At 41.8% G+C, this 24,987-nt stretch overlaps 1 protein-coding gene across 1 annotated transcript in view; it reads right to left on the bottom strand.

The window, feature by feature from the left end:
* nup153 (nucleoporin 153) overlaps positions 1-24,987 on the bottom strand; it is an 81,439-nt gene that overhangs the window by 7,430 nt on the left and 49,022 nt on the right. The window contains exons 12-18 of the mRNA XM_068057213.1: positions 22,330-22,467; positions 15,839-15,931; positions 15,533-15,611; positions 15,316-15,441; positions 14,170-14,781; positions 10,883-11,062; positions 8,524-9,393 (exon numbers count right to left, since the gene is read on the bottom strand). Of these exons, the coding sequence (XP_067913314.1) occupies positions 8,524-9,393; positions 10,883-11,062; positions 14,170-14,781; positions 15,316-15,441; positions 15,533-15,611; positions 15,839-15,931; positions 22,330-22,467 (2,098 nt within the window). The remainder of the gene's footprint in view (positions 1-8,523; positions 9,394-10,882; positions 11,063-14,169; positions 14,782-15,315; positions 15,442-15,532; positions 15,612-15,838; positions 15,932-22,329; positions 22,468-24,987) is intronic.

The raw sequence follows: 24,987 nt of genomic DNA, 5'->3' as shown, positions 1-24,987 counted from the left end.
TTTGGATTAAAAAGCAAATAGATCCTAAATTAACAATTTATAGTGGATCATGCCAGCCCTGGCTAGTATAAGAGGTTTTTTAGAATATTTGCTTAATCATGGTTTCAAGCAAAACAAAACTAGGAAAACAAAAAGTTACATTTCACTGAGTGCAGGGAGCTATGCATTTGATCTCGGCATCCATCAAATCATCCTAGTTAATAGCTCAGATTACAGTAAACAACTGGACTTTAGACATATCCTTAGTTTAGAAAATAAAGGTTGACGGGATATCAATTACCTGCAACTAGATCAGGTTACTAAATACTTAATTACATTTACAAAGTATGTTAAAAATACCCTGAGGCACAACATTTTTGCACCAAAATTTTCCCATAATGAATAACTGTCAGTGGCAGGGTCCCTTGGCTAACTAAAATAAAAGCAAAATACTGCGGATGCTGGAAATCTCAAATAAAAACAGTAGGTGCTGGAAATACTCAGCAAGTCTGGCAGCATTTGTGGAAATAGAAACAAGAGTTAATGTTTCAGGTCGACGACCATTCATCAGAAAGGTCATCGACCTGAAAAGTTAACTCCGTTTCTCTCTTTACAGATGCTGCCAGACCTTTATTTCCAGCACGGTTTTTAATCCTGTGGCTAACTATCTGCTTTGTTCTGATGAAAGGTCACAGACTTGAAACCTCTGCTTCTCTCTCCACAGATGCTGCCAGACCTGCTGTGTATTTCCAGAACTTTCTGTTTTTATTTCAGATTTCCAGCATCTGCAATATTTTGCTTTTAATCTATCTGGCTTTATTGCCCAGAGGCTATGAAGCCAGTTCACTCAGTACAGATTAGGGATCAAATTAGTTATTTTGTTAGTCCATACAGTTCAGCTGCAGGTTAAAAAAAAGGGAAAGAATCATGGAGATAGATAATTGATCATTAATTTAATCATAAGCAACATATGGAAAGTGGTTCAAAGAGAAAAACATAGGATCAGGAGTAGGCAATTCAGCCCCTCAAGCCTGCTCCGCCATTCAATTAGATGATGGCTGATCATCAACCTCAATGCCACTTTTCTGCACTATCCCCATATCCCTTCATATCTTTAACACCTAGAAATCCATCATCTCTATCTTGAACATACTCTATGACTGAGCCTCCACAGCCTTCTGGGGTAAAGAATTCCAAAGATTCACTACCCTCTGAGTGAGGAAATTACTCCTCATCTCAGTCTTAAATTAATTACCCCTTATTCTGAGACTATGTCCCCTGGTTCTAGAAACATCCACCTCCATTCACCCTATCACACCCTGTAAGAATGTTGTAAAGTTCAATGAGATCACCTCTCATTCTTCAAAACTCCAGCGAACATAAGCCCAGTTTCCTCAATCTCTCCATCCCAGGGATTAGTCAGGTGAATCTCCGTTGCACTCCCTCTACAGCAAGTATATCCTTCCTTAGATAAGGAGACCAAACTGAACACAATGCTCCAGCTGTGGTCTCACCAAGGCTCTATCCAATTGAAGCAAGACTTCTTTATTCCTGTATTCAAAACCCCTTGCAATGAAAACCAACAAACCATTTGCCTACCTAATTGCTTGCTGCACCTGCGTGCTAGCTTTTAGTGACCCATGAACAAAGACACCCAGTTCCCTTTGGACTCCCAAACTCTCACCATTTAAGAAATACGCATCTTTCTATTTTTTTCTACCAAAGTGGATAACTTCACACTTATTCACATTATACTGCCATGGTCTCGCCCACTCACTTAGCCTGTCCAAGCCTCCTTGCATCTTCCTCACAACTTACATTCCCACCTAGTTTTGTCTCATCAGCAAATTTGGAAATATTACATTTGGTCCCCACATCCAAATCATTTATATAAATTGTGAACAGCTGTGGCCCAGCACTGAGCCTTGCTGTCCCCCACCAGTCACAGCCTGTCAATCTGAGAATGACCCGTTTATTCCTACTTTTTTTTCTGTTAACCAATTCTCAATCAATACCAGTATATTACCCCCAATCCCATGTATTCCAATTTTGTTTACTAACCTCCTGTGTTGGGACCTGATCAAAAGCCTTCTGAAAATCCAAATACACCACATCCACAGGTTCTCCTTTATCTATGCTACAGGTAACATCCTCAAAAAACTCCCAACGGGTTTGTCAAACATGATTTCCCTTTCATAAATCCATATTGACTCTGTGCAATCATATCATTATGTTCTAAGTATCTAGTTATCACATCCTTTATAATAGATTCTAACATTTTCCCTACTACTGACATCAAACTGACAGGTCTGCAGTTCCCTGTTTTCTCTCTCCCTCCTTTCTTAAGTAGTGGGGTTACATTTGATATTTCCAATCTCTACGACAATCAGCAGGAACCTTTCCAGAATCTACAGAATTTTGAAAGATAACCACCAATGCATCCACTATCTCTATATAAGGATGTAGCTCATCTGGTCTAAAGGATTTATCAAACTTCAAACCAGTTAATGTTTTGAGTACTACCTCTTTATTAATACTAATTTCTTGCAGTTCCTCATTTTCACAAGTCCCTTGGTCCCCTAGTATTAAAGAACATAAAAGAACAGTACAGCACAGGAACAGGCCATTCGGCCCTCCAAGTCTGCGCCGATCTTGATGCCTGCCTAAACTAAAACCTTCTGCACTTCCGGGGTCCATATCCCTCTATCCCCATCCTATTCATGTATTTGTCAAGATGTCTCTTAAACGTCGCCATCATACCTGTTTCCACCACCTCCTCCGGGAGCAAGTTCCAGGCACTCACCACCCTCTGTGTAAAAAAAATTGCCTCGCACATCCCCTCTAAATTTTGCCCCTCGCACCTTAAACCTATGTTCCCTAGTAACTGACTCTTACACCCTGGGAAAAAGCTTGACTATCCACTCTGTCCATGCCACTCATAACTTTGTAAACCTCCATCATGTCGCCCCTCCACCTCCGTCCTTTTAGTGAAAACAATCCAAATTTATCCAACCTCTCCTCATAGCTAATGCCCTCCAGACCAGGCAACATCCTGGTAAACCTCTTCTCTACCCTCTCCAAAGCTTCCACATCCTTCTAATAGCGTGGCGACCAGAATTGTACACAATATTCCAAGTGTGGCCTAACTAAAGTTCTGTACAGCTGCAGCATGACTTGCCAATTTTTATACTATATGCCCCGACCGATGAAGGCAAGTATGCCGTATGTCTTCTTGACTACCTTATCTACCTGCGTTGCCACTTTCAGTGACCTGTGGACCTGTACGCCCAGATCCCTCTGCCTGTCAATACTCCTAAGGGTTCTGCCATTTACTGTATACTTCCTACCTGTATTAGACCTTCCAAAATGCATCACCTCACATTTGTCCGGATTAAACTCCATCTGCCATTTCTCCGCCCAAGTCTCCAACTGATCTACATCCTGCTGTATCCTCTGATAATCCTCATCACTATCTGCAACTCCACCAACCTTTGTGTCGCCCGCAAACTTACTAATCAGACCAGCTACATTTTCCTCCAAATCATTTATATATACTACAAACAGCAAACGTCCCAGCACTGATCCCTGCGGAACACCACTGGTCACATCCCTCCATTCAGAAAAGCACCCTTCCACTGCTACCCTCTGTCTTCTATGACTGAGCCAGTTCTGTATTCATCTTGCCAGCTCACCTCTGATCCACTGGGACTTCACCTTTTGTACCAGCCTGCCATGAGGGACCTTGTCAAAGGCTTTACTGAAGTTCATGTAGACAACATCCACTGCCCTTCATCAATCATCTTTGTCACTTCCTCAAAAAACTCGATCAAGTTAGTGAGACACGACCTCCCCTTCACAAAACCATGCTGCCTCTCGCTAATAAGTCCATTTGTTTCCAAATGGGAGTAAATCCTATCCCAAAGAATCCTCTCCAATAATTTCCCTACCACTGAGTAAGGCTCACCGGCCTGTAATTTCCTGGATTATCCTTGCTACCCTTCTTAAACAAAGGAAGAACACTGGCTAGTCTCAAGTCCTATGGGACCTCTGTGAAGAAAGACACAAAGTAATTGTTTAGTTTCTCCGCCATTTCCCTATTCTCCATTTAAATTCTCCTGTCTCCATCTGTAATGGATCCACATTTGCCCTTGCTAATCTTTTCTTTTTCACATATGTATAGAAGTTTTTACAGTCCGACTTTATGTTCCTCGCTAGCTTGCATTCATATTCTCCCATCCCTTTATCAGTTTCTTGGTCATCCTTTGCTGGATTCTAAATTGCTTCCATTTCTCGGGCGTACCACTTTTTCTGACAACCTTATAAGCCACTTCCTTTGATCTAATGCAGTCTTTAACTTCTTTTGTTAGCCACGGTTGATTCATCTTTCCTGTTGGGTTTTTGTGACTTAAGAGGAATGTATATTTGTTGTAGACCATGTAATACATCTTTAAATACTAGCCATTGTCTGTCTACCATCAAATCTTTGTGTATTTTCCCAATCCACCACAACCAACTTGCCCCTCATACCTTCATAGTTTCATTAGTTTAGATTTAAGACCCTAGGTTCAGAATGAACTATATCACTGTCAAACTTAATGTAAAATTCTATCATATTATGGTCACTATTTCCCAAAGGCTCCTTTATAGCAAGGTTATTAATTAGCCCTTTCTCATCACATAATGCTAAATCGACCTTGGTGTACTTGTCCATAGATCTCTGAAGGCAGCAGCACAGGTAGATAAGGTGGTTAGGAAGGCATAAGGGATACTTGCCTTTATTAGCTGAGGCATAGAATATAAGAGCAAAGAGGTTATTATGGAGCTGTATAAAACGCTAGTTAGGCCACAGCTGGAGTACTGTGTACAGTTCTGGGCATCACACTACAGGAAGGCTGTGACTGCACTGGAGAGGGTGCAGAGGAGATTCACCAGGATGTTGCCTGGGCTGAAGCATTTCAGCTATGAAGAGAAACTGAAAAGGCTAGAGTTCTTTTCCTTAGAAAAGAGAAGGATGAGGGGGGACATGATTGAGGTATACAAAATTAGGAGGGGCATTGATAGGATAGATAGGAAGAAACTTTTTCCCTTAGCGGAGGGGTCAATAACATGGGGGCATAGATTTAAGGTAAGGGGCAGGAGGTTTAGAGGGGATTTGAGGAAATATGTTTTCACCCAGAGGGTGGTTGGAATCTGGAATACACTGCCTGAAGTGGGGCTAGAGGCAGGAACCCTCACAACATTTAAGTAGTATTTAGATGAGCACTTGAAACACCATAGCATACAAGGCTACGGGACAAGTGCTGGAAAATGGGACTAGAATAGTTAGGTGCTTGATGGCCGGCACAGACAGGATAGGCCGAAGGGCCTGTTTCTGTGCTGTATAACTCTCGGACTCTAAATCGAAAATAGCCAGATCCCTAATTGGTTCTTCAATGTACTTCTATAGAAAACCATCTGGTCAGAAAACCATTTATTTCTACTTTCTGTCCATTAACCAATTCTCAATCCATGCCAGTATATTACCCCTAATCCCATGTGTTCTAAATATGCTTCCTTACCTCCTGTGTGGGACCTTATTGAAAGCTGTCTGAAAATCCATCAACACATCCACTAGCTCTCCCTTATCCATTCTGCTGGTTACATCCTCAAAAACCTCCAACAGGTTTGTCAAACATGATTTCCCTTTCATAAATTCATGTTGATTCTGCCTAATCCTAGCATTGTTTTCTAAGTGCCCAGTTATCACAACCTTTGTAATAGTTTCTATAATTTTCCCTACTACTGATGTCAGGCTAACAGGTCTGTAGTTCCCCGTTTTCTCTCTCCCTCCTTTCTTAAATTGTGGGGTTATATTTGCTACCTTCCAATCTGCAGGAACCGTTCCAGAATCTATAGAATTTAGGAAGCTGACCACCAACGCATCCACTATCTCTATAGCCACCTCTTTCAACACTGTGGGATATAGATCATCAGGTCCAAAAGATTTATCAACTTCTGATCCCATTAATTTCTCCAATATTACTTTTTTTTTTTACTAAAACCAGTTTCTTTCAGTTCATTTGCACTAGTTAGTATTCCTGGGAGGTTTTTGGTATCTTCCTCCGTGAAGACAGACGCAAAGTATTTGTTTAGTTTCTCTGCCATTTCCTTATTCCCCATTATAAATTCTCCTGTCTCTACCTGTAGTGGGTCCACATTTGATTTTGCTAATCTTTTCCTTTTAACATATCTACAGAAGCTTTTACAATCCATTTTTGTGTTTCTCACTAGTTTACTTTCACATTCTATTTTCTCTATCAGTTTCTTGATCCTCCTTTGCTGAATTCTAAAATGCTCTCAATCCTCACGCTTACTACTTTTTTTGGCCTCTTCCTTTCATCTAATGCAACTTTAACTTCTCTTATTAGCCATGGTTGGATCACCTTTCCTGCAGGGTTTTTGTATCCAAAGGTATGTAAATTTGTTGCAAACCATGTATTAATTATTTAAATGCTAGCCATTGCCCATCTACTGTCATATCGTTTAATGTAGTTTCCCAATCTACCATAGCCAATTTGCCCCTCATACCTTCATAGTTTCCTTTGTTTAGATTTAAGACCTTAGTTTTGGATTGAACTACATCACTTTCAAACTTAATGCAAAATTCTATTAGGTGTTATGTTCTTCTTCTTTGGCCTCCTTGTCTTGGGAGACAATGGGTAAGCGCCTGGAGGTGGTCAGTGGTTTGTGGAGCAGCGCCTGGAGTGGCTATAAAGGTCAATACTGGAGTGACAGACTCTTCCACAGGTCACCTTTCCCTAGCGGCTCCTTTACAACGAGATTATTAAATCGCCCTTTCCCATTGCACAATACTTAGATCTAAAATAGCCTGTTCTCTAGTTGGTTCCTCAACATACTGTTCTAGAAAACCATTTTGCATACATTCCAGGAATTCATCCTCCACAGCATTAGTGTTACTTAGATTTATCCAGTCTATACGTAGCTTGAAGTCCCCCATGATTACTGTATTACCCTTGCTACATGCACCTCTAATTTCCTGATTTATATTGTGCCCTACATTACCACTACTGTTTGATGGCCTATAAACAACTCCTACCAATGTTTGCTGCCCTTTGCTGTTTCTTAGCTCCACCCAAACTGATTCTACATCTTGATCTTGCGATCTAAGATCCTCTCTCACTAATGCACTGATCTCATCCTTTATTAAACAACGCTACCCCATCTCCTTTTCTTTTTTGCCTATCCTTTGTAGAAGTCGAATACCCTTGGACATTCAGTTCCCAATCTTGGTCAAACTGCAGCCACGTCTCTGTAATAACAATTAGATCATACCCGTTTACTTCCATTTGTGCCGTCAATACATTGTGTAAATATTGTGCGCAGATAGAGCGCTTTAAATTCTTTTTTAAATTATTATTTTCGCAACCTGTAGCGTTATTGGCTGGTGCACTCAGTTTGTATGCTGTCCCTTCCTGCCACACTTTCAATTCCCTTATTGCTACCTTGCTGTCTTGCCTTGTCCTCTCTCTTTAATTCATCACATTTTCCCTTACTTGATCCCTCGCCCCCACTATTTAGTTTAAAGTCCTACCGGCTTAGTTATACAACTCGCCAGAACACTGGTCCCACCACAGTCCAGGTGAACCCCCGTCCCCAGTACTGGTGCCAGTGCCTCATGAATCAAAACCCTTTTCTCCCACACTAATCTTTGATCTACACATTTACCTCTCTAATCTTATTTACTGTACTCTAATTTTCTTGTGGCTCAGATAATAATCCAGAGATTACCACCTTTGAGTTTCTGCTTTTTATATTTAGCCCCTAGCTGCTCATACTTTCCAAGCAGAACCTCTTTCCTAATCCTACCTTCTGCAAACACTAGAGCGAAGTGGGCGCATACAGGTAGCGACAGCAATTTGAACTATGAATTAACATCACACGAGTGTTTTCGCACACAAAACTTGCGATTTTTCATTCTATGCATTGGTACTAAATGTGATAAGTCTAGTGACAAGACTGATGAGGACACCCTGCATAAAGGCAATCATGACTATTAACACCTCCATTGAAGGTTTAATAGAGAACGCATGTCGGCTCAACGGTAGCACCCTTGCCAGAGTCAGAAGGTAGTGGGTTCAAAATCCACTCCACAAACATGAGCATATTTTCCAGGCTGATGCTCCAGTGCAGTACTGAGGGAATGTTGCACTATCAGAGGTGTTGTCCTTCAGATGAGACATTTAACTGAGGCTCAGTCTGTCTTCTCAGGTGGACATAAAAGCCCCCATTGCACTATGTTCAAGAGCAGAATAGCTCTGCCCAATTCCCCAGCCAATATTTATCCCAAAACTAATCCCTAACGAGAGATTAGATGGTCCTCATCACTGTTGGTGGGATCTTGCTGCGCGCAAGTTGGCTGCCGTGTTTCCAAATTTACAACACAGACAACATTTCAAATGTACTTAATTGACTGTAAAGCACTTTGGAATATCCTGGAAAAAGTTGTACAAATGCAAGTCTTTTTCTTGAATTTGTCATTCTTACCTGAAGTGTTTACTGTAGTCCCAAACACAAATCCTTGCTGCACAGGCTCTGCTGCCTCTGGTTTCTCAGCAGATTTAACCAAGTTGAAAGTAAATCCAGATTTCGCTTCTGGTTTTGAAGTCTCAGACAAAGACGCTGGTTCTTTGGTTTGCTCTGGCTTTTTGAGAGAGAGTTCCGACTGTGGTTGTGGCTCAAGGTCTTTCCTTTTACCAAACGCAAATGGTGCAGAGCTAAGAGAGTCCTGTTTTTCATCTAGTTTTCCAAACATAAAAGCTGAAGCTGCTACAGGTTCCTTGTTGACTGTTTGCTCAAGCTTAACTGCACTCACAGTTGCCCCATCTTTTCTCTCTTCTGTTTTGTCAAGCTCCAACTGTACTACCGAAGTTTGTTTCTTCTCCTCTGTGCCAAATTTAAAGCCACTCGGAATGCCTTTGTCCTCAGGTTTAACAACTGTTCCACCAGCATCAAACTTAAAACCCCCAAACGTCGCGCCACTTTTCTTATTTTGCTCACTTGTATCTGAGGCACCAAATTGAGCAGTCGTTGAAGTTGAAGACGGGTTGCTACCAAAGGCAGCTACTTCAAACTTAAACCCACCACTCGAAGTTTTAGAGTTATCCTTTTTGTTTCCCTCTGGGTTTTTCTCTGTTGAAGTAACTCCAAATTTGAAGCCCCCTGTAGCCTCAAATTTAAGTCCTCCAAAGGCACTGGTTGACGAAATAGAATCAGATGCTCCAAATTTGAAACCGCCCTGATTTCCGAATTTAAATCCCGCAGCGCCATCTTTACTTTGCAAAGAGTCTGTTGTGGAGGGCTGGATGCCGGTGATGAATGGTGAAGTAACAGTCGATAATACAGAACAGTCAGGCCCTGTCAGAGAAAAAAAAAGTAAACTGAACTTCCACCACTTGATATTATAAGGCAAACAAGGATCTAATGCTGTTCCAGTACATGAAACTTAAGTTTATGTGATCTCGGATGGCAAAGTCACAACTTCCAAACATTCTCAGGAAAACATATGGAAAAGATAAAAATTACTTGGAATAAATTTGTGACCCTTCATTTTGAACTAACACTATACAAATACAATACTTAGTCATCAGAATGTAACCTAAACCATTTTCAGTTTTCCAGCTGGATTGCGCCATTAAAATCAAAAACTAGCAATTCCTATTCAAATAATAAATTGGAAAATGCTGGAAATATACAGGTCAATCAGCATTTGTAAAGAGAAAAGACTTAAGTTTGAGGTGTGTTCTTCATATTTCAGATTACAAGCATAATCATTCTTTTCTACCCATTTTACGACATTTTCTCACTGTGCACATAGCACTGTAGAAGAATATTAGCTTACTTACCACTGTTTTCCTTCCTACTCATGTCCCTTATTCTTAATTCACAAAAGTAATTGCAAAGTTGGTTTACAACTAGCAGGACATTCATTCAATTATCCAATGAAAGTAAGCCAATTTTTACTTCTTTGACTCTAATTTTCAAATATTTGATGGTAACAATATCTATTTGGTGCTCCCTCAGCACAAAACATTTTATTGCATGACATTACATTGTAACGGATAGCTCAACAAGAACTCCTATTAGTGTATTGGAGCTTAAAAGGACAATTAAGGATGGGCAATAAATGCTGGCTTTGCCAGCCAAGCCCACATCCCGTGAATAAATAACATCAAAAAAAAATTTAAGTCCTTGAAGGGCCCAATATGCCATAGCTGGATTCGAGATATGTTTCGACCAACAAAATGCTAACTGTATCCCCAGCTTTCAACATTAAGGAATTAGCTTTCACATTCATTTTACATTCTGAATATCATAATATTTAACAAAATAGACTGTACCGGCTCAGTTCTACAATTGGCAATCACTACTGTGCAACAAAACAGAGTACCACTTTCATTCACATTAGCGCACACAGGGGGAGCTATTCAAAATCATACAATATGGTCCAATTAACCACAACAACTCAGATAGATATACCTCACTTAGTCCACCGCTTCTTTTATCCAGAGTAGTGAAAAAGTGGAACGCACTACCACAGGGTGTGGGTGAAATGAATAGCATAGATGCTGTTAAGGGTAGACTAGATAAGCATGAGAGAAGGGAATAGAGGATTATGCTGATAGTTAGAGGAGGAAAGACTTGAGGAGGCTGGTATGGGCTGGTTGGGCCGAATGGCCTGTTTCTGCGATGTATATTCTATGTAATAATTTTCAGGAAATGCACTGTGCATTTCATAATCTAATAGCATCCCTAAATGACCTGACTTGCAGAAATGCTAATGTTAGAAAGCACCTCCATACACATATGTTTGTTAGCATTCACGATCAATCAATAATCTTAATACCTTTAGCTTCAACCTTGCTGCCTCTTTTCTTAGTTTTGCAAGCCACACACGCAGTTACATTTGATGAGTTCTGAACTAAGCAGACTTCACAATCCCAGGACCCTGTCGGCTTCTTGAATTTGTCACCAAATTCTAAAATTCCTCCGGTTGGTGCTGAAGCAGGAATGTTGGATGCAACACCTAAGAGAAAAATTCATGGAATGAAAAAAAGACAAAAGAATTCACAGACATCAATAGCAAAAATTAACTATCTTGTGGTGTGTAAGTTTACAAGGGATCATTACATTATTTACATACTGTATACTTTGGCAGTTAATGCTTCTGAATTTAGTTTTTAAAAAATCTGGAAATGAAATTCTGGCATCAGTAAAAGTGACCATGAAGCGTCATAAAAATCTAACTGGTTCACCAGTGTCTTTTAGGGAAGATACTTGCCGTCCTGCCATGGTCTGGCCTATCTGTGATCCTAGTCCTGTACTAAAGTGATTGACTCTGCTCTGAAATAGTCCAGAAGACACTGAATTGGAGCAAATGTCAGCATTGCCAGCAATGCTCACATCCAGAGAATGAATTAAAAGGACAAAGTTTTTATTGTATTTTACAGTTCTTTGATCCACTGCTACCATCTTGGTAATACTGCACATATTGAAAACTATCAATTATTAAAAAGTGACGATTATGACTTTTGCGCAAAGCATTACATCAGAAATGCTGCTCCTTTTATTTTTACAGGGAAAGCAGTCATTGATACAACACTGCCATTACTTTTTTTTTTACTTCATCCTATTAGACTCATCTGCTATTATCACCATTTACAATGTGACTGAAAAGTATGAGGGTTCAGGAATTGCTACTACATCTACTGACATTGGAGACAGAGCTTGCCAATGAAGGTGCAAAAAGTTTTGATTTTGGAGCACAGACTGAACACAAACAATTGACTGAAACTGTTGAATGCCTCCTCAAAAAAAGATGCAAGTGCTCGAATGCTAGCAAGTAGACCCAAAGCACTCAAATGCAAATCAGCTAGCAAGAAATGGATAGAAACATATATGTGCTCCACCTTCAATCCATCTGTAAAAAAAAAAACCTGCAAATATAATTCTTTTCTGATGTCAAATAGATTTGTACACAAAAGGTCAACTTCGTGAAACAGAAAATGTTTAAGCATTAAATCTAGACTAAGGGGCTTCTAAAAAAACTATAGAAAAAGCAGTCAGTCTTGCCTTTTTCTTTCTGAATACAAAAACTGAACAAATGAAAAATAAAAATAAATTGAAGTCAAAAATTATGTACACTTTCACTCTGGATAATTATTTGCAACAAGTCATATATATGAATAGTTAAGTAGTTAACATGGAAAGATATTACTAGCCAATAACCAGAACATTGCTCTGGGGTCACAGTTGCTTTGAATGTGTAGTAATGATTTGGAAGAACGAATGGCAACAAAGCTTGCTGATGATTCTAAATTGCAAGTAGTAGCAAAGGGTAACAAGCAGACCCAATTACAGGTGAGTTTAGGTTGGAAGATTGAGTGAAATAATGACAGATGGTGTTTCATGCAGATAAATACGTCATGAAACACAGTGGGAGTATAAAATAAATGGGAAAATGACAGAAGGATTGGGTATCTACAAAAGGGAAAACGCTGCTCAGATGTGATCTCATCAGGATATTTAAAATCCTAAAAGGGAATAAAAAAAAGGTAACACTGCTTTTAGATCTAGTTTAAGCAAAACATCAAGTCAAAGGGATCTGAATACAAGCTTAGAAAAGATGAAGTGAAAACAGTTGAAATATAACTTCTTCACACAGAGCAGTGCAAGTGGATGATATATATTTCAAGGGGGTGAGCAATAACTTTTTGGTAGACAATCTATATGAGGTTAAATGGGGTAGAAAGTCAATGACGCTTGGAACAAAAACAGAAAATGTTGGAAACGCTCAGCAAATCTAAATAACACAGATGTGTTAGCATTTCAAGTGTAGAGCCTTTGTCTGAACTCAACTATATCTGCACAATCTGGTCCAATTATCCTCTAGCCTTTAATTCCACTTTACCTGAAGACGACACTTCGTCTTGACTTCCTATGTGCAGTGCTGTAGGAGTGCAATTAGTAACAATTAAAATTAACTATAAATATAGCACTCATATATAACTCATTTCCAATCATCAAAGTGATGGAAGGAATCATCAAGTCACACCCTCTTTACCAATAACCTGTCAGACAACATTCAGTTCAGTTTCTGCCAGAATTGCTATCTCCAGACCTTGTCACAGCTTTCAATACATGCACGAACCCAAAGGTTGGTACTAGCAAGTTGAGAGTAACTACCCTCCATATCAAGGTAGCACTCATAGCATGCCATCAAGGAGATTAATGCATGTCAACAAGGAGATCCTCTAGTGCATGGAATTAGCACAGGCCCTTTGATCCTACACCCTTTTATCATTTATTCTCTCCGTCTTCCACCCTATCATAGATCTTCCCTTTTGTTCTTTTTCCACCCTCCCCCCTTTCACTTGATTAAAATCATTACATTCCTAAATTTCCCAGTTCTCATGAAAGGCCATTGGCCTGAAACTTTAACTGTTTCTCTGTCCACAGACCCTGCTTGACCTACTGAGCATTTCCAGCATCTTCTGTTTTTATTACAAAAGGAAATATGGATGTGGTTGGAGGCCAATTGTTCAGTTTCAGGACCCCATTGAATGCGTTTCTCAGGCCGCAAACTTCCCTCTCATCATAAGGTCAGGAATGAGGTTGCTCATTGATTATTTTAATGTGGTCACAACTCTTCCAACAGCATGACATGGACAAGTGGTTGGTCCAATTCATGCCAGGCAATGACCAACTCCCAAGAAAAGGCTCAACTTCTTCCTCTGATCACCATAGCTGATTCTCTCACCTGGGGCAGGGGTTTATCAAAGCCAGAAGCATAACTGCACCAGTCATGTTAACAATATGGCTGCAAGAGAAGGATAGACGCTAAGTGCTTCACAGGAACTGGCACATTGCCTGACCAATCAAGTCAGGAGTTTCATGGAATATTCACGACTCATCTGAATGGATGCATGTCCCACACCACCCAAACCTGGATGTATACTACCAATCCTTAATGAGTGGGCAAAATTATGACATTCTGTACACAACACCTTAGACAGCAGCGATCCAAGCAAAAGGCCCACTACTACCTTCTCAATGTAACGAGGGATAGATAGCAAATTAGTGAGGTTTTGCCAACATTGGCCATATCATGGTTAAAAAAATAAAATCACCTACCGGGCTTAGCAGACTGACAAGCCACACACTTGCTGTCTTCAACCTTGTTTTGTAAGAGGCACATGGCACAGTCCCAAACACCTTCAGGTTTCTTAAACTGCTCTGCCAATCCCACTCCGACAGAGGTACTGCTGGAAGTGTTTGGCTCTCTGCTTCTTGCACTTTCGGTTACTACAGATTTTACTCCAATTCCAGGTTTTGGTGTTTGACAAGCCACACATTTTACAGCTTCCGATTTGTTTTGAACCAAACAGATGTCACAGCCCCACGTACCCACTGCAGGTTTGAATTTGTCTCCAAAACTCAAAGGAGTCTCTTTAGATGTAGCTTTGTCTCTGTTAGCTGACTCATTATTAGTCTGTATGGGAGGTGCAGATTTAGCAGTCTGACAAGCAACACATTTACTATCTGTGCTTTTGTTTTGTAACAAGCAGGAGCCACACTGCCAAGAACCTTCAGCTGGTTTGAACTTATCTCCAAATCCAAAGGTGCTTGAGCTCTCAATGGAGGAACTGTTTTTTCCAGTAGTTGAAGGTAAAGGTTTCACAGCAGCTGGTGTACTGTCCAAGGACTTGATTACACATTGTATGGACGATGAAGGCGAAGTGAACTCTTGGAACAGATGAAAAAAATGACAATTTTAAGAAGTTTGTTCATGCATATGCACACACAATATTCATGGAACAGCAACAAAGACAATACTGAGTGAGCCCTTAATAATGCAATAACATTCTGTTACATGGGACTTCACATATCAGACACAAGGTAGACTTGGCAAACAGCACTTTAACATATCTGTCCAGAAAACCCTATCTGCTCGACTGAACAAATTATGTATATATGACTGATACTCGAAACAACCAAATTACTCCATGACAGCCCAAACTCAGCTGAACTCTGTACTCCTCACTGAACCGAACTTTCAGGCCTGCTGCAGAACAAATCAAGTTCACACAATCTAGCTGGAAATGCATACATAGTATAATTAAACACACTTGTATAAAAATGGAATCAATGTAATATAGTGTAGTCCAAAGATGATAATTTAATTTGCATCATTACTATACTTGATAAGCCATCAACATGGATACTACTTTGTGGGGTGTGGATGGGCAACATGCTTGTTTTTAAAAAAGGGGTACTTACCAGGCCCTTTTAAGAGGTCCAGGACACTGCCTTGCTTTAATATTTTAGCAGTTTTCAATGGTGCATCACATTTTTCATCTTTTCTCTCGTTTGTTGGTGTAGAAATAGGTGATGTGGTGCATTTCGCTAAAATATTGCATGAAAGATTTTATCAGTTGTCAGTATCAAGCTGTGTGTCATTGGCTGAATAATTTATATACAGTAAAAAGATGTATACCTGCATTAATGGAAGGTCTGGCAGATACAAACACAAATGGAATTGATTTGTCAATCGGCTCACTAAAGGTAAATCCAGTCTTTGTGGTGTGGTGGTAGTGGGGAAGCGAGGTGCGGAAAAAAAAATAATAGTCAACTTTTACAAATGCAGATAACATTATACCAGACTGGCTGCTATTGCTGCCACTTTATGTTCAATAGCTTGGAAGTTGTACTGAATGATTTCCAAATCAACCGCTCAACCTGAAAACAGATGACTCTCAAACATAAATATTTACAAAAATTGATGCTCAACAAAATTACTTACAGACACTGAAACAGGTTGCAGATTTGCCTCTGTTGCTTTTATATTCGGTGTAGAAAAGGTAAAGGCAACGCTGTTAGGATTGGATACCACTGCCTGCACATGAATAAAGAGGAAGTATTAAAATACATTTACGTGAGTTTCAGAGCTGCTCTTTTCCATTATTACTTGACTGTTTCTTCCCTGGCCTCGGCAAGCAGACAATTGATCTGATCCCAGGTGTTTGTCAATATTGCTGGCAGAGGAGACAAAACCCCTCCTACCATCCAAAAAGGTGGTTTTGATGCCAGATATTTTGGTGATGTGCTTATTTTGTCCTAGAAGTGTGCGTTAAAATGTAAACTAAATCTCAAAGTTTTAAGATCACTTTCCTGTGCAGGGAGAGAGAAAATGGCAAAAGGCACAACCAATAAACAAAGCAAAAGTGCTTCTCGTGAGGCAAAATTGAATCTCTTCAGATTCAAAAAGGTACAAACTTTTACTTTTTTCGATACAGATGGTAAGAGAAAAATATATTTCAAAGTTTAAACCTGCAACCAACATTTATAACTTTACTGCAAAGTGAATACTTCAATAGGCAATTGCACCAAAATGCTGTACTAGGAATCCCCCATAAGATGTATTGGCATGAGCTGGATGCAAGCCACATCTTCTGCAACAGAATCACAGAATGGTTACAGCACAAGAGGCGACCATTCGGCCTGACGTGTCCGTGCCGGCTCTCTGCAAAAGAAACTCAGCTAGTCCTGCCCTTCCCCCGTAGCCCTACAAATTTTTTCACTTCAGATAATTGATAATTATCCAATACAGACAACTGAATCTGCCTCCACCACACTCTCAGACAGTGCATTCCAGATCCTAATCACTCACTGCATAAACACATTTCTCATATCGCCTTTGGTTCTTTTGCCATTCACCTTAAACTGGTGTCCTCTGGTTGTCTGCAAATGGAAACAGTGTCTCCCTATCTATTCTGTCGAGGCTCGTGATTTTGAACACTTCTATCAAATCTCCTCTCAACCTTCTCTTCTCAAAGGAGTAGCCTCAGCTTCACCAATCTATCCTCATCCCTGGAACAATTCTTGTAAATCCTTTCTGCATCCTTTCTCATGTCTTCACATCCTTACTAAAGTGTGGTGCCCAGAACTGGACACAATACTCCAGCTGAGGCCGAACCAGTATTGTATAAAGGTTCACCATAACCTCTTTGCTTTTGTACTCTATGTCTTTTTTAAAAAAAATTAAAGCCCAGGATCCTGTATGCTTTCTCAACCTGCCCTGCAACCTTCAAAATTTGTGCACCTATGTCCCCAGGTCCCTCTGCTCCCAGACTCTCTTTAGAAGTGTATCTTTTATTTCATACTGCGTTTCCTCATTCTTCCTCCCAAATGTAGCAATTCACACCATTCTGCCCATTCCACTAGCCTGTTTATGTTCTCTTGAAGTCCATCCCTATCCTCCTCACAGTTCACAATACTTCCAAGTTTTGTGTCATTTGCAAATTGTGAAATTGTGCCCTGCACACCCAAATCTCAATCATTCAGATAGATCATGTGGTCCCAATATCAATCTGTGGGGAATCCAACTATGTACCTTCCTCTAGTCTGAAAAACAACCATTCACCACTACCTATTTCCCGTTACTCACCCAACTTTGTATCCACGCTGCCACTATCCTTTTTATTCCATGGGCTTTAACTTTGAACAAAGAACAGTACAGCACAGGAACAGGCCATTCAGCCCTCCAAGTCTGCGCTGATCTTGATGCCTGCCTAAACTAAAACCTTCTGCACTTCCGGGGTCCGTATCCCTCTATTCCCATCCTATTCATGTATTTGTCAAGATGCCTCTTAAACGTCTCTATGGTACCTGCTTCCACCACCTTCCCCGGCAACAAGTTCCAGGCACTCACCACCCTCTGTGTAAAGAACTTGCCTCGCACATCCCCTCTAAGCTTTGCCCCTCGCACCTTAAATCTATGTCCCCTAGTAACTGACTCTTTCACACTGGGAAAAAGCTTCTGACTATCCACTCTGTCCATGCCGCTAATAACTTTGTGGCCTAACTAAAGTTCTGTACAGCTGCAACATGACTTGCCAATTTTTATACTCTATGCCCCGACCGATGAAGGCAAGCATGCCGTATGCCTTCTTGACTACCTTATCCACTTGCGTTGCCACTTTCAGTGACCTGTGGACCTGTACGCCCAGATCTCTCTGCCTGTCAATACTCCTAAGGGTTCTGCCATTTACTGTATACTTCCCACCTGCATTAGACCTTCCAAAATGCTACATTTTCCTCCAAATCATTTATATACACTACTACATATGTACTCCAGGGAGAATGTTGTCACTGAGACTGCCCTCAATGCAGCCCAGCCTCTACCAGTCATGGATGAGCTGGACGAGCAGCCAACAAAATCGGAACTCAGTGATGGCACTGATTCTCTAGCCAGCGGAAAAGCCCCTGGGAAGGACAGCATTACGCCTGAAGTAATCAAGAGTGCCAAGCCTGCTATATTCTCAGCACTACATGAACTGCTATGCCTGTGCTGGGACGAGGGAGCAGTACCTCAGGACATGCGCGATGCCAATATCATCACCCTCTATAAGAACAAGGGTGACCGTGGTGACTGCAACAACTACCGTGGAATCTCCCTGCTCAGCATAGTGGGGAAAGTCTTTGCTCGAGTCGCTCTGAACAGGCTCCAGAAGCCGGCCGAGCACGTCTACCCTGAGGCACAGTGTGGCTTTTGCGCAGAGAGATCGACCGTTGACATGCTGTTCTCCCTTCGTCAGATACAGGAGAAATGCCGCGAACAACAGATGCCCCTCTACATTGCTTTCATTGATCTCACCAAAGCCTTTGACCTCGTCAGCAGACGTGGTCTCTTCAGACTACTAGAAAAGATTGGATGTCCACCAAAGCTACTAAGTATCATCACCTGAGTGGCGTTAAACAGGGCTGTGTTCTCGCACCCACACTTTTTGGGATTTTCTTCTCCCTTCTGCTTTCACATGCGTTCAAGTCTTCTGAAGAAGGAATTTTCCTCCACACAAGATCAGGTGGCAGGTCGTTCAACCTTGCCCGTCTAAGAGCGAAGTCCAAAGTACGGAAAGTCCTCATCAGGGAACTCCTCTTTGCTGACGATGCTGCTTTAACATCTCACACTGAAGAGTGCCTGCAGAGTCTCATCAACAGGTTTGCAGCTGCCTGCAATGAATTTGGCCTAACCATCAGCCTCAAGAAAACGAACATCATGGGGCAGGATGTCAGAAATGCTCCATCCATCAATATTGGCGACCACGCTCTGGAAGTGGTTCAAGAGTTCACCTACCTGGGCTCAACTATCACCAGTAACCTGTCTCTAGATGCAGAAATCAACAAGCGCATGGGAAAAGCTTCCACTGCTATGTCCAGACTGACCAAGAGAGTGTGGGAAAATGGCGCACTGACACGGAACACAAAAGTCCGAGTGTATCAAGCCTGTGTCCTCAGTACCTTGCTCTATGGCAGCGAGGCCTGGACAACATATGTCAGCCAAGAGCGACATCTCAATTCATTCCAGCTTCGCTGCCTCCGGAGAATACTTGGCATCAGGTGGCAGGACCGTATCTCCAACACAGAAGTCCTCGAGGCGGCCAACATCCCCAGCTTTTTCACACTACTGAGTCAGCGGCGCTTGAGATGGCTTGGCCATGTGAGCTGCATGGAAGATGGCAGGACCCCAAAGACACATTGTACAGGGAGCTCGCCACTGGTATCAGGCCCACCGGCCATCCATGTCTCCGCTTTAAAGACGTCTGCAAACGCGACATGAAGTCCTGTGACATTGATCACAAGTCATGGGAGTCAGTTGCCAGCGATCGCCATGGCTGGCGGGGATAAAGTGTGGCGAGTCGAAGAGACTTAGCAGTTGGCAGGAAAAAAGACAAAAGCGCAAGGGGAGAGCCAACTGTGTAACAGCCCCGACAAACAAATTTTTCTGCAGCACCTGTGGAAGAGCCGGTCACTCTAGAATTGGCCTTTTTTGCCACTCCAGGTGCTGCTCCACACACCACTGACCACCTCCAGGCGCTTACCCATTGTCTCTTGAGACAAGGAGGCCAAAGAATACTACAAAGAGCAAAAGTCCCAGCACTGATCCCTGCGGATCACCACTAGTCACTTCCTCCCATTCATAAAAGCACCTTCCACTGCTACCCTCTGTCTTCTATGACCGAGCCAGTTCTGCATCCATCTTGCCAGCTCCCCTCTGATCCAGTGTGACTTCACCTTTTGTATCAGTCTTTCGTATAAATCCTGTCCCGAAGAATCCTCTCTAATAATTTCCCTTCCACTGAGGTAAGGCTCACCGGCCTATAATTTCCTGGATTATCCTTGCTACCCTTCTTAAACAAAGGAACAACATTGGCTATTCTCCAGTCCTCTGGGACCTCACCTGTCGCCAATGAGGATGCAAAGATTTCTGTCAAGGCCCCAGCAATTTCTTCCCTTGCCTCACTCAGTATTCTGGGGTAGATCCCATCAGGCCCTGGGGACTTATCTACCTTAATGCTTTGCAAGACACCCAACACCTCCTCCTTTTTGGTGATGAGATGACTGAGACTATCTGCACTCCCTTCCCTAGACTCATCATCCACCAAGTCCTTCTCCTTGGTGAATACTGATGCAAAGTACTCATTTAGTACCTCGCCCATTTCTTCTGGCTCCACACATAGATTCCTTTCTCTGTCCTTGAGTGGGCCAACTATTTCCCTGGTTACCCTCTTGCTCTTTATATATGTATAAAAAGCCGTGGGATTTTCCTTAATCCTGTTTGCCAATGACTTCTCATAACCCCTTTTAGCCCTCCTGACTCCTTGCTTAAGTTCCTTCCTACTGTCTTTATATTCCTCAAGGGATTTGTCTGTTCCTAGCCTTCCAGCCCTTACGAATGCTTCCTTTTTCTTTTTGACGAGGCTCACAATATCCCGTGTTATCCAAGGTTCCCGAAACTTGCCAAACTTATCCTTCTTCCTCACAGGAACATGCTGGTCCTGGATTCTAATCAACTGACATTTGAAAGACTCCCACATGTCAGATGTTGATTTACCCTCAAATAGCCGCCCCCAATCTAAATTCTTCAGTTCCTGCCTAATATTGTTATAATTAGCCTTCCCCCAATTTAGCACCTTCACCCGAAGACTACTCTTATCCTTATCCACATGTACCTTAAAACTTATGGAATTATGGTCACTGTTCCCGAAATGCTCCCCTACTGAAACTTCGACCACCTGGCCAGGCTCATTCCCCAATACCAGGTCTAGTACGGCCCCATCCCTAGTTGGACTATCTATGTATTGTTTCAAGAAGCCCTCCTGGATGCTCCTCACAAATTCTGCCCCATCCAAGCCCCTAGCATTAAGTGAGTCCCAGTCAATATAGGGAAAGTTAAAATCACCCACCACTACAACCCTGTTACCTTTACATCTTTCCAAAATCTGTCTACATATCTGCTCCTCTACCTCCCGCTGGCTGTTGGGAGGCCTGTAGTAAACGCCCAACATCGTGACTGCACCCTTCCTATTCCTGAGCTCCACCCATATTGACTCACTGCCTGACCCCTCCGAGGTGTCCTCCCGCAATACAGCTGTGATATTCTCCTTAGCCAGTAATGCAACTCCCCCACCCCTTTAACATCCCCCTCTATCCCGCCTGAAGCTTCTAAATCCTGGAACATTTAGCTGCCAATCCTGTCCTTCCCTCAACCAAGTCTCTGTAATAGCATCATAGTTCCAAGTACTAATCCAAGCTCTAAGTTCATCTGCCTTACCTGTTATACTTCTTGCATTGAAACAAATGCACTTCAGACCACCAGTCCCGCTTTGCTCCACAACATCTCCCTGCCTGCTCTTGCTGACAAGTTATGTGACACTTTTTCAAGTGCCTTTTGCAAGTCCATATACACTAATTACCTAACCAAATCCCTGTTACCTCATCAAAAAAAATCGTTAAGTGATCCACACTTCTTGAAATGACTGTTAATTTTGTCCCAGATTATAGTTTCTAAAAGGTTTCCCACCACCGAGGTTAAACTGGTTGGCCTGTAGTTGCTGGGCTTATCCTTACAATCTTTTTAGAACAAGGGCATAACATTTGCAATTCTCCAGTCCGCTAACACCACCCCTGTATTTAAGGAAGACTGTAAGATTATGGCCAATGCCTCCACAATTTCCACCCTTACTTCTCTCAATATCCTCAGATGCATCGATCCAGTCCTGATGACTTATCAACTTTAAGTACAGCCAGCCCTTCTAATATCCTCTTCATCAATTTTCAACCCACCCAGTGTCTCAACTACCTCCCTCTTTCACTATAACTTTGGCAGCATCTTCTTACTTGTTAAAGACAAGTGCAAAGTTCTCATTTAGTGCCTCAGCAATGGGCACATAACTCATGAAAAAATAAGGAAAAACTAGGCAAACATAAATCCAATATGCAACAGCACTATACCTTGTCAGAAAAAGATTTTGTTACAGTAGGCCTTACAGGCGATACAGTAGAAGAAGGGGAGTTAAAGTTGAAGGTAGGCAATGCTGTACTTTTAATTGGTAAAGAAACTTCTGGCAGTTCTGGGGCTGGCGCCGGTACCTGCAGAGGGCATAATTTGTAAGTTATAGCTCTAATATACAGCACAAATGCAATTTGGCAATTAAACATACTGCATCACTTCTATATAAATGGCAAATAAACATGCACCTCAAAAATGTTAGCAATGTCATCTATAATGCACTGTACATGCCGCATAAAACAAGAGACAGGAAATTAATTAAGGGTTGCAATTTTATTGGCTCAAAGCAACTTATATCATGAAACAGCAGTGTTGCTAACTTGAGGGACTTTATTGCAAGACCTGGATTTTGGTACTTTGTGGGCGACAGTACCAAAACCATTTTCAAAGTCACAAATGATAACCTATGTGACTGTGAAAAAAGTAAGCTACCCCTCCTTGTTCTGTCATGCCATCCTTGTTCTGTCATACCATCCTCCTCCAGAGACCCTCTACTGCCATCCAGCTGGGTGGGAATGTACTCACCTGGTTCATTCTTATCTTTTCAGCTCGAGCCAGAGGATGACCTGCAATGACGTCTCTTGTTCCCGCACTGTTACGTCTGGTGTCCAAGGATCTATCTTTGGGACCCCTACCCCACCCTATGTCTCATCCACATGCTGTCCCTTTGTGACATCATCTGAAAAGAGGGTCAATTTCCACGTGTACACTGATGACAACCAGCTCCACATCACGACTACCTCACTTAACCCCTCCAATGTCTCTAAACTGTTAGACTGTTTGTCCAAAATCCAGTACTGGATAAGCAGAAATTTCCTTCAACTATCAGGAAGACCGAAGCCATTGGCTTTGGGCTCCGCTCCAAACTCCGTTCCCTAGCTATCGACTCTATCCCTTTCCTTGGCTAAAGTCTGATACTAAATCAGTCTGTTTGCAGACTGGTGTCAGTTGGTGTCATATTTGACCTCAAGATGAGTTCCTTAGTTGTGAAGAGGACATAAGGAGGCTACAAAGGTATTATAGATAGGTTAAGTGAGTGGACAAAGGTCTGGCCAATGGGAGTATAATGTGGGAAAATGTGAAATTGTCCATTTGGGCAAAAGAATAAAAAAAGCATACTATCTAAATGGCGAGACATTGTAGAGCTGAGAGATGCAGAGGGATTTAGGTGTCCTAGTGCATGAATCACAAAAGGTTAGTATGCAGGTACAGCAAGCAGGAAAGCTAATGGAATGTTATAGTTTATTGTGAGAGAAATTGAATACAAAAGTAGGGAGGTTATTGTTCAGTTATACAGAGCATTGGCGAGACCACATCTGGAGTACTGGTCTCCTTATTTAAGGAAGGATATAAATGCATTGGAAGTAATTCAGAGAAGGTTTACTAGACGACTCCCTGGAACGGGCAGTTTGTCTGATGAGGAAAGGTTGGACAGGCTAGGCTTGTATCCGCTGGTGTTAAGAAGAGTAAGAGGCGACTTAATTGAAACATATAAGATTCTGAGGGGTCTTGACAGGGTGGATGTGGAAAGGATGTTTCTTTTTGTGGGGGAATCAAGACCTTGAGGTCACTATTTAAAAATAACGGGTCGCCCATTTCAGACAGAGATGAGGATAAAGTCTTTTCGCTCAGAGGGTTGAGTCTCTTTGGAACTCTCTTCCTCAAAAGGCGGTGGAAGCAGAGTCTTGAAACATTTTTAAGGCAGAGGTAGATAGCTTCTTGATAAGCAAGAGGGTGGAAGATTATCGGGGGTAGGTGGAAATGTGGAGTAATCAGTTCAGCAATGAACTTATTGAATGGCGGCGCAGACTCGAATGGCCTACTCTTGCTCCTAATTCGTATGTTCTGACCACATATTTGCGCTAAGACCGCCTATTTCCACCTCTAAAATTTCCCCACACTACCCCTACCTCAACTCATCTGCTGCTAATGCCCTCATTCATGTCGTTAGCTCTATACTTGACTGTTCCAACTCTCCCCTGGCCTCCCACATTCTCTGTAAATTTAAGGTCATCCAAAACTCTGCTGCCCATGTCCTAACTCACACCAAGTCCTGTTCACCCATCAGCCCTGTGCTTGCTGACTCTCAGTTAAGCAGCGCCCTGCTTTCAAGTCTCATCGTTTCAAATCTCATGGAATTTATTCCTTAAACTTTTCTGCCTCTCTCTCCTCCTTTAAGTAGCTCCTCAAAACTTACCTCTTGGACCAAGCTTTTGGCCATCTGACCTAATATTTCCTTATGTGGCTCTGTGTCAAATTTAGTTTGATAAAGCTTCTCTGAAGCGCCTCCTGATGTTTTACTACGTTAAAGCTGCTAGATAAATATAAATTAGTTGCTGTTATACTTGTAGTACTGCTTGAAAGGCTCAGGATTCTGCCAAATGGAGTCTGGACACACCTGCTGTTTTCTCCGGTTTCGGACCCAACTCAATGCTGCTCCACAGTTCCAGGTCATGTTCCCTTTCTGCTCATATTTTCTTGATAATATTCCTTTTGTTTTATATTTTAGAATCACTTTTTGCCACTGTTTGATTTTCATTTCTTTGTTCATTGTGAACATGTAAACAGAGCCAGACCAAGTCCTCTTAAAACAGTTGATT

Source organism: Heterodontus francisci, chromosome 2 (genome assembly GCF_036365525.1).
Source record: "Heterodontus francisci isolate sHetFra1 chromosome 2, sHetFra1.hap1, whole genome shotgun sequence".
Classification (NCBI taxonomy): Eukaryota; Metazoa; Chordata; class Chondrichthyes; order Heterodontiformes; family Heterodontidae; genus Heterodontus; species Heterodontus francisci.
The sequence above is the reverse complement of the archived record's forward strand: the minus strand, read 5'-3'. Positions and strand labels throughout refer to the sequence as shown.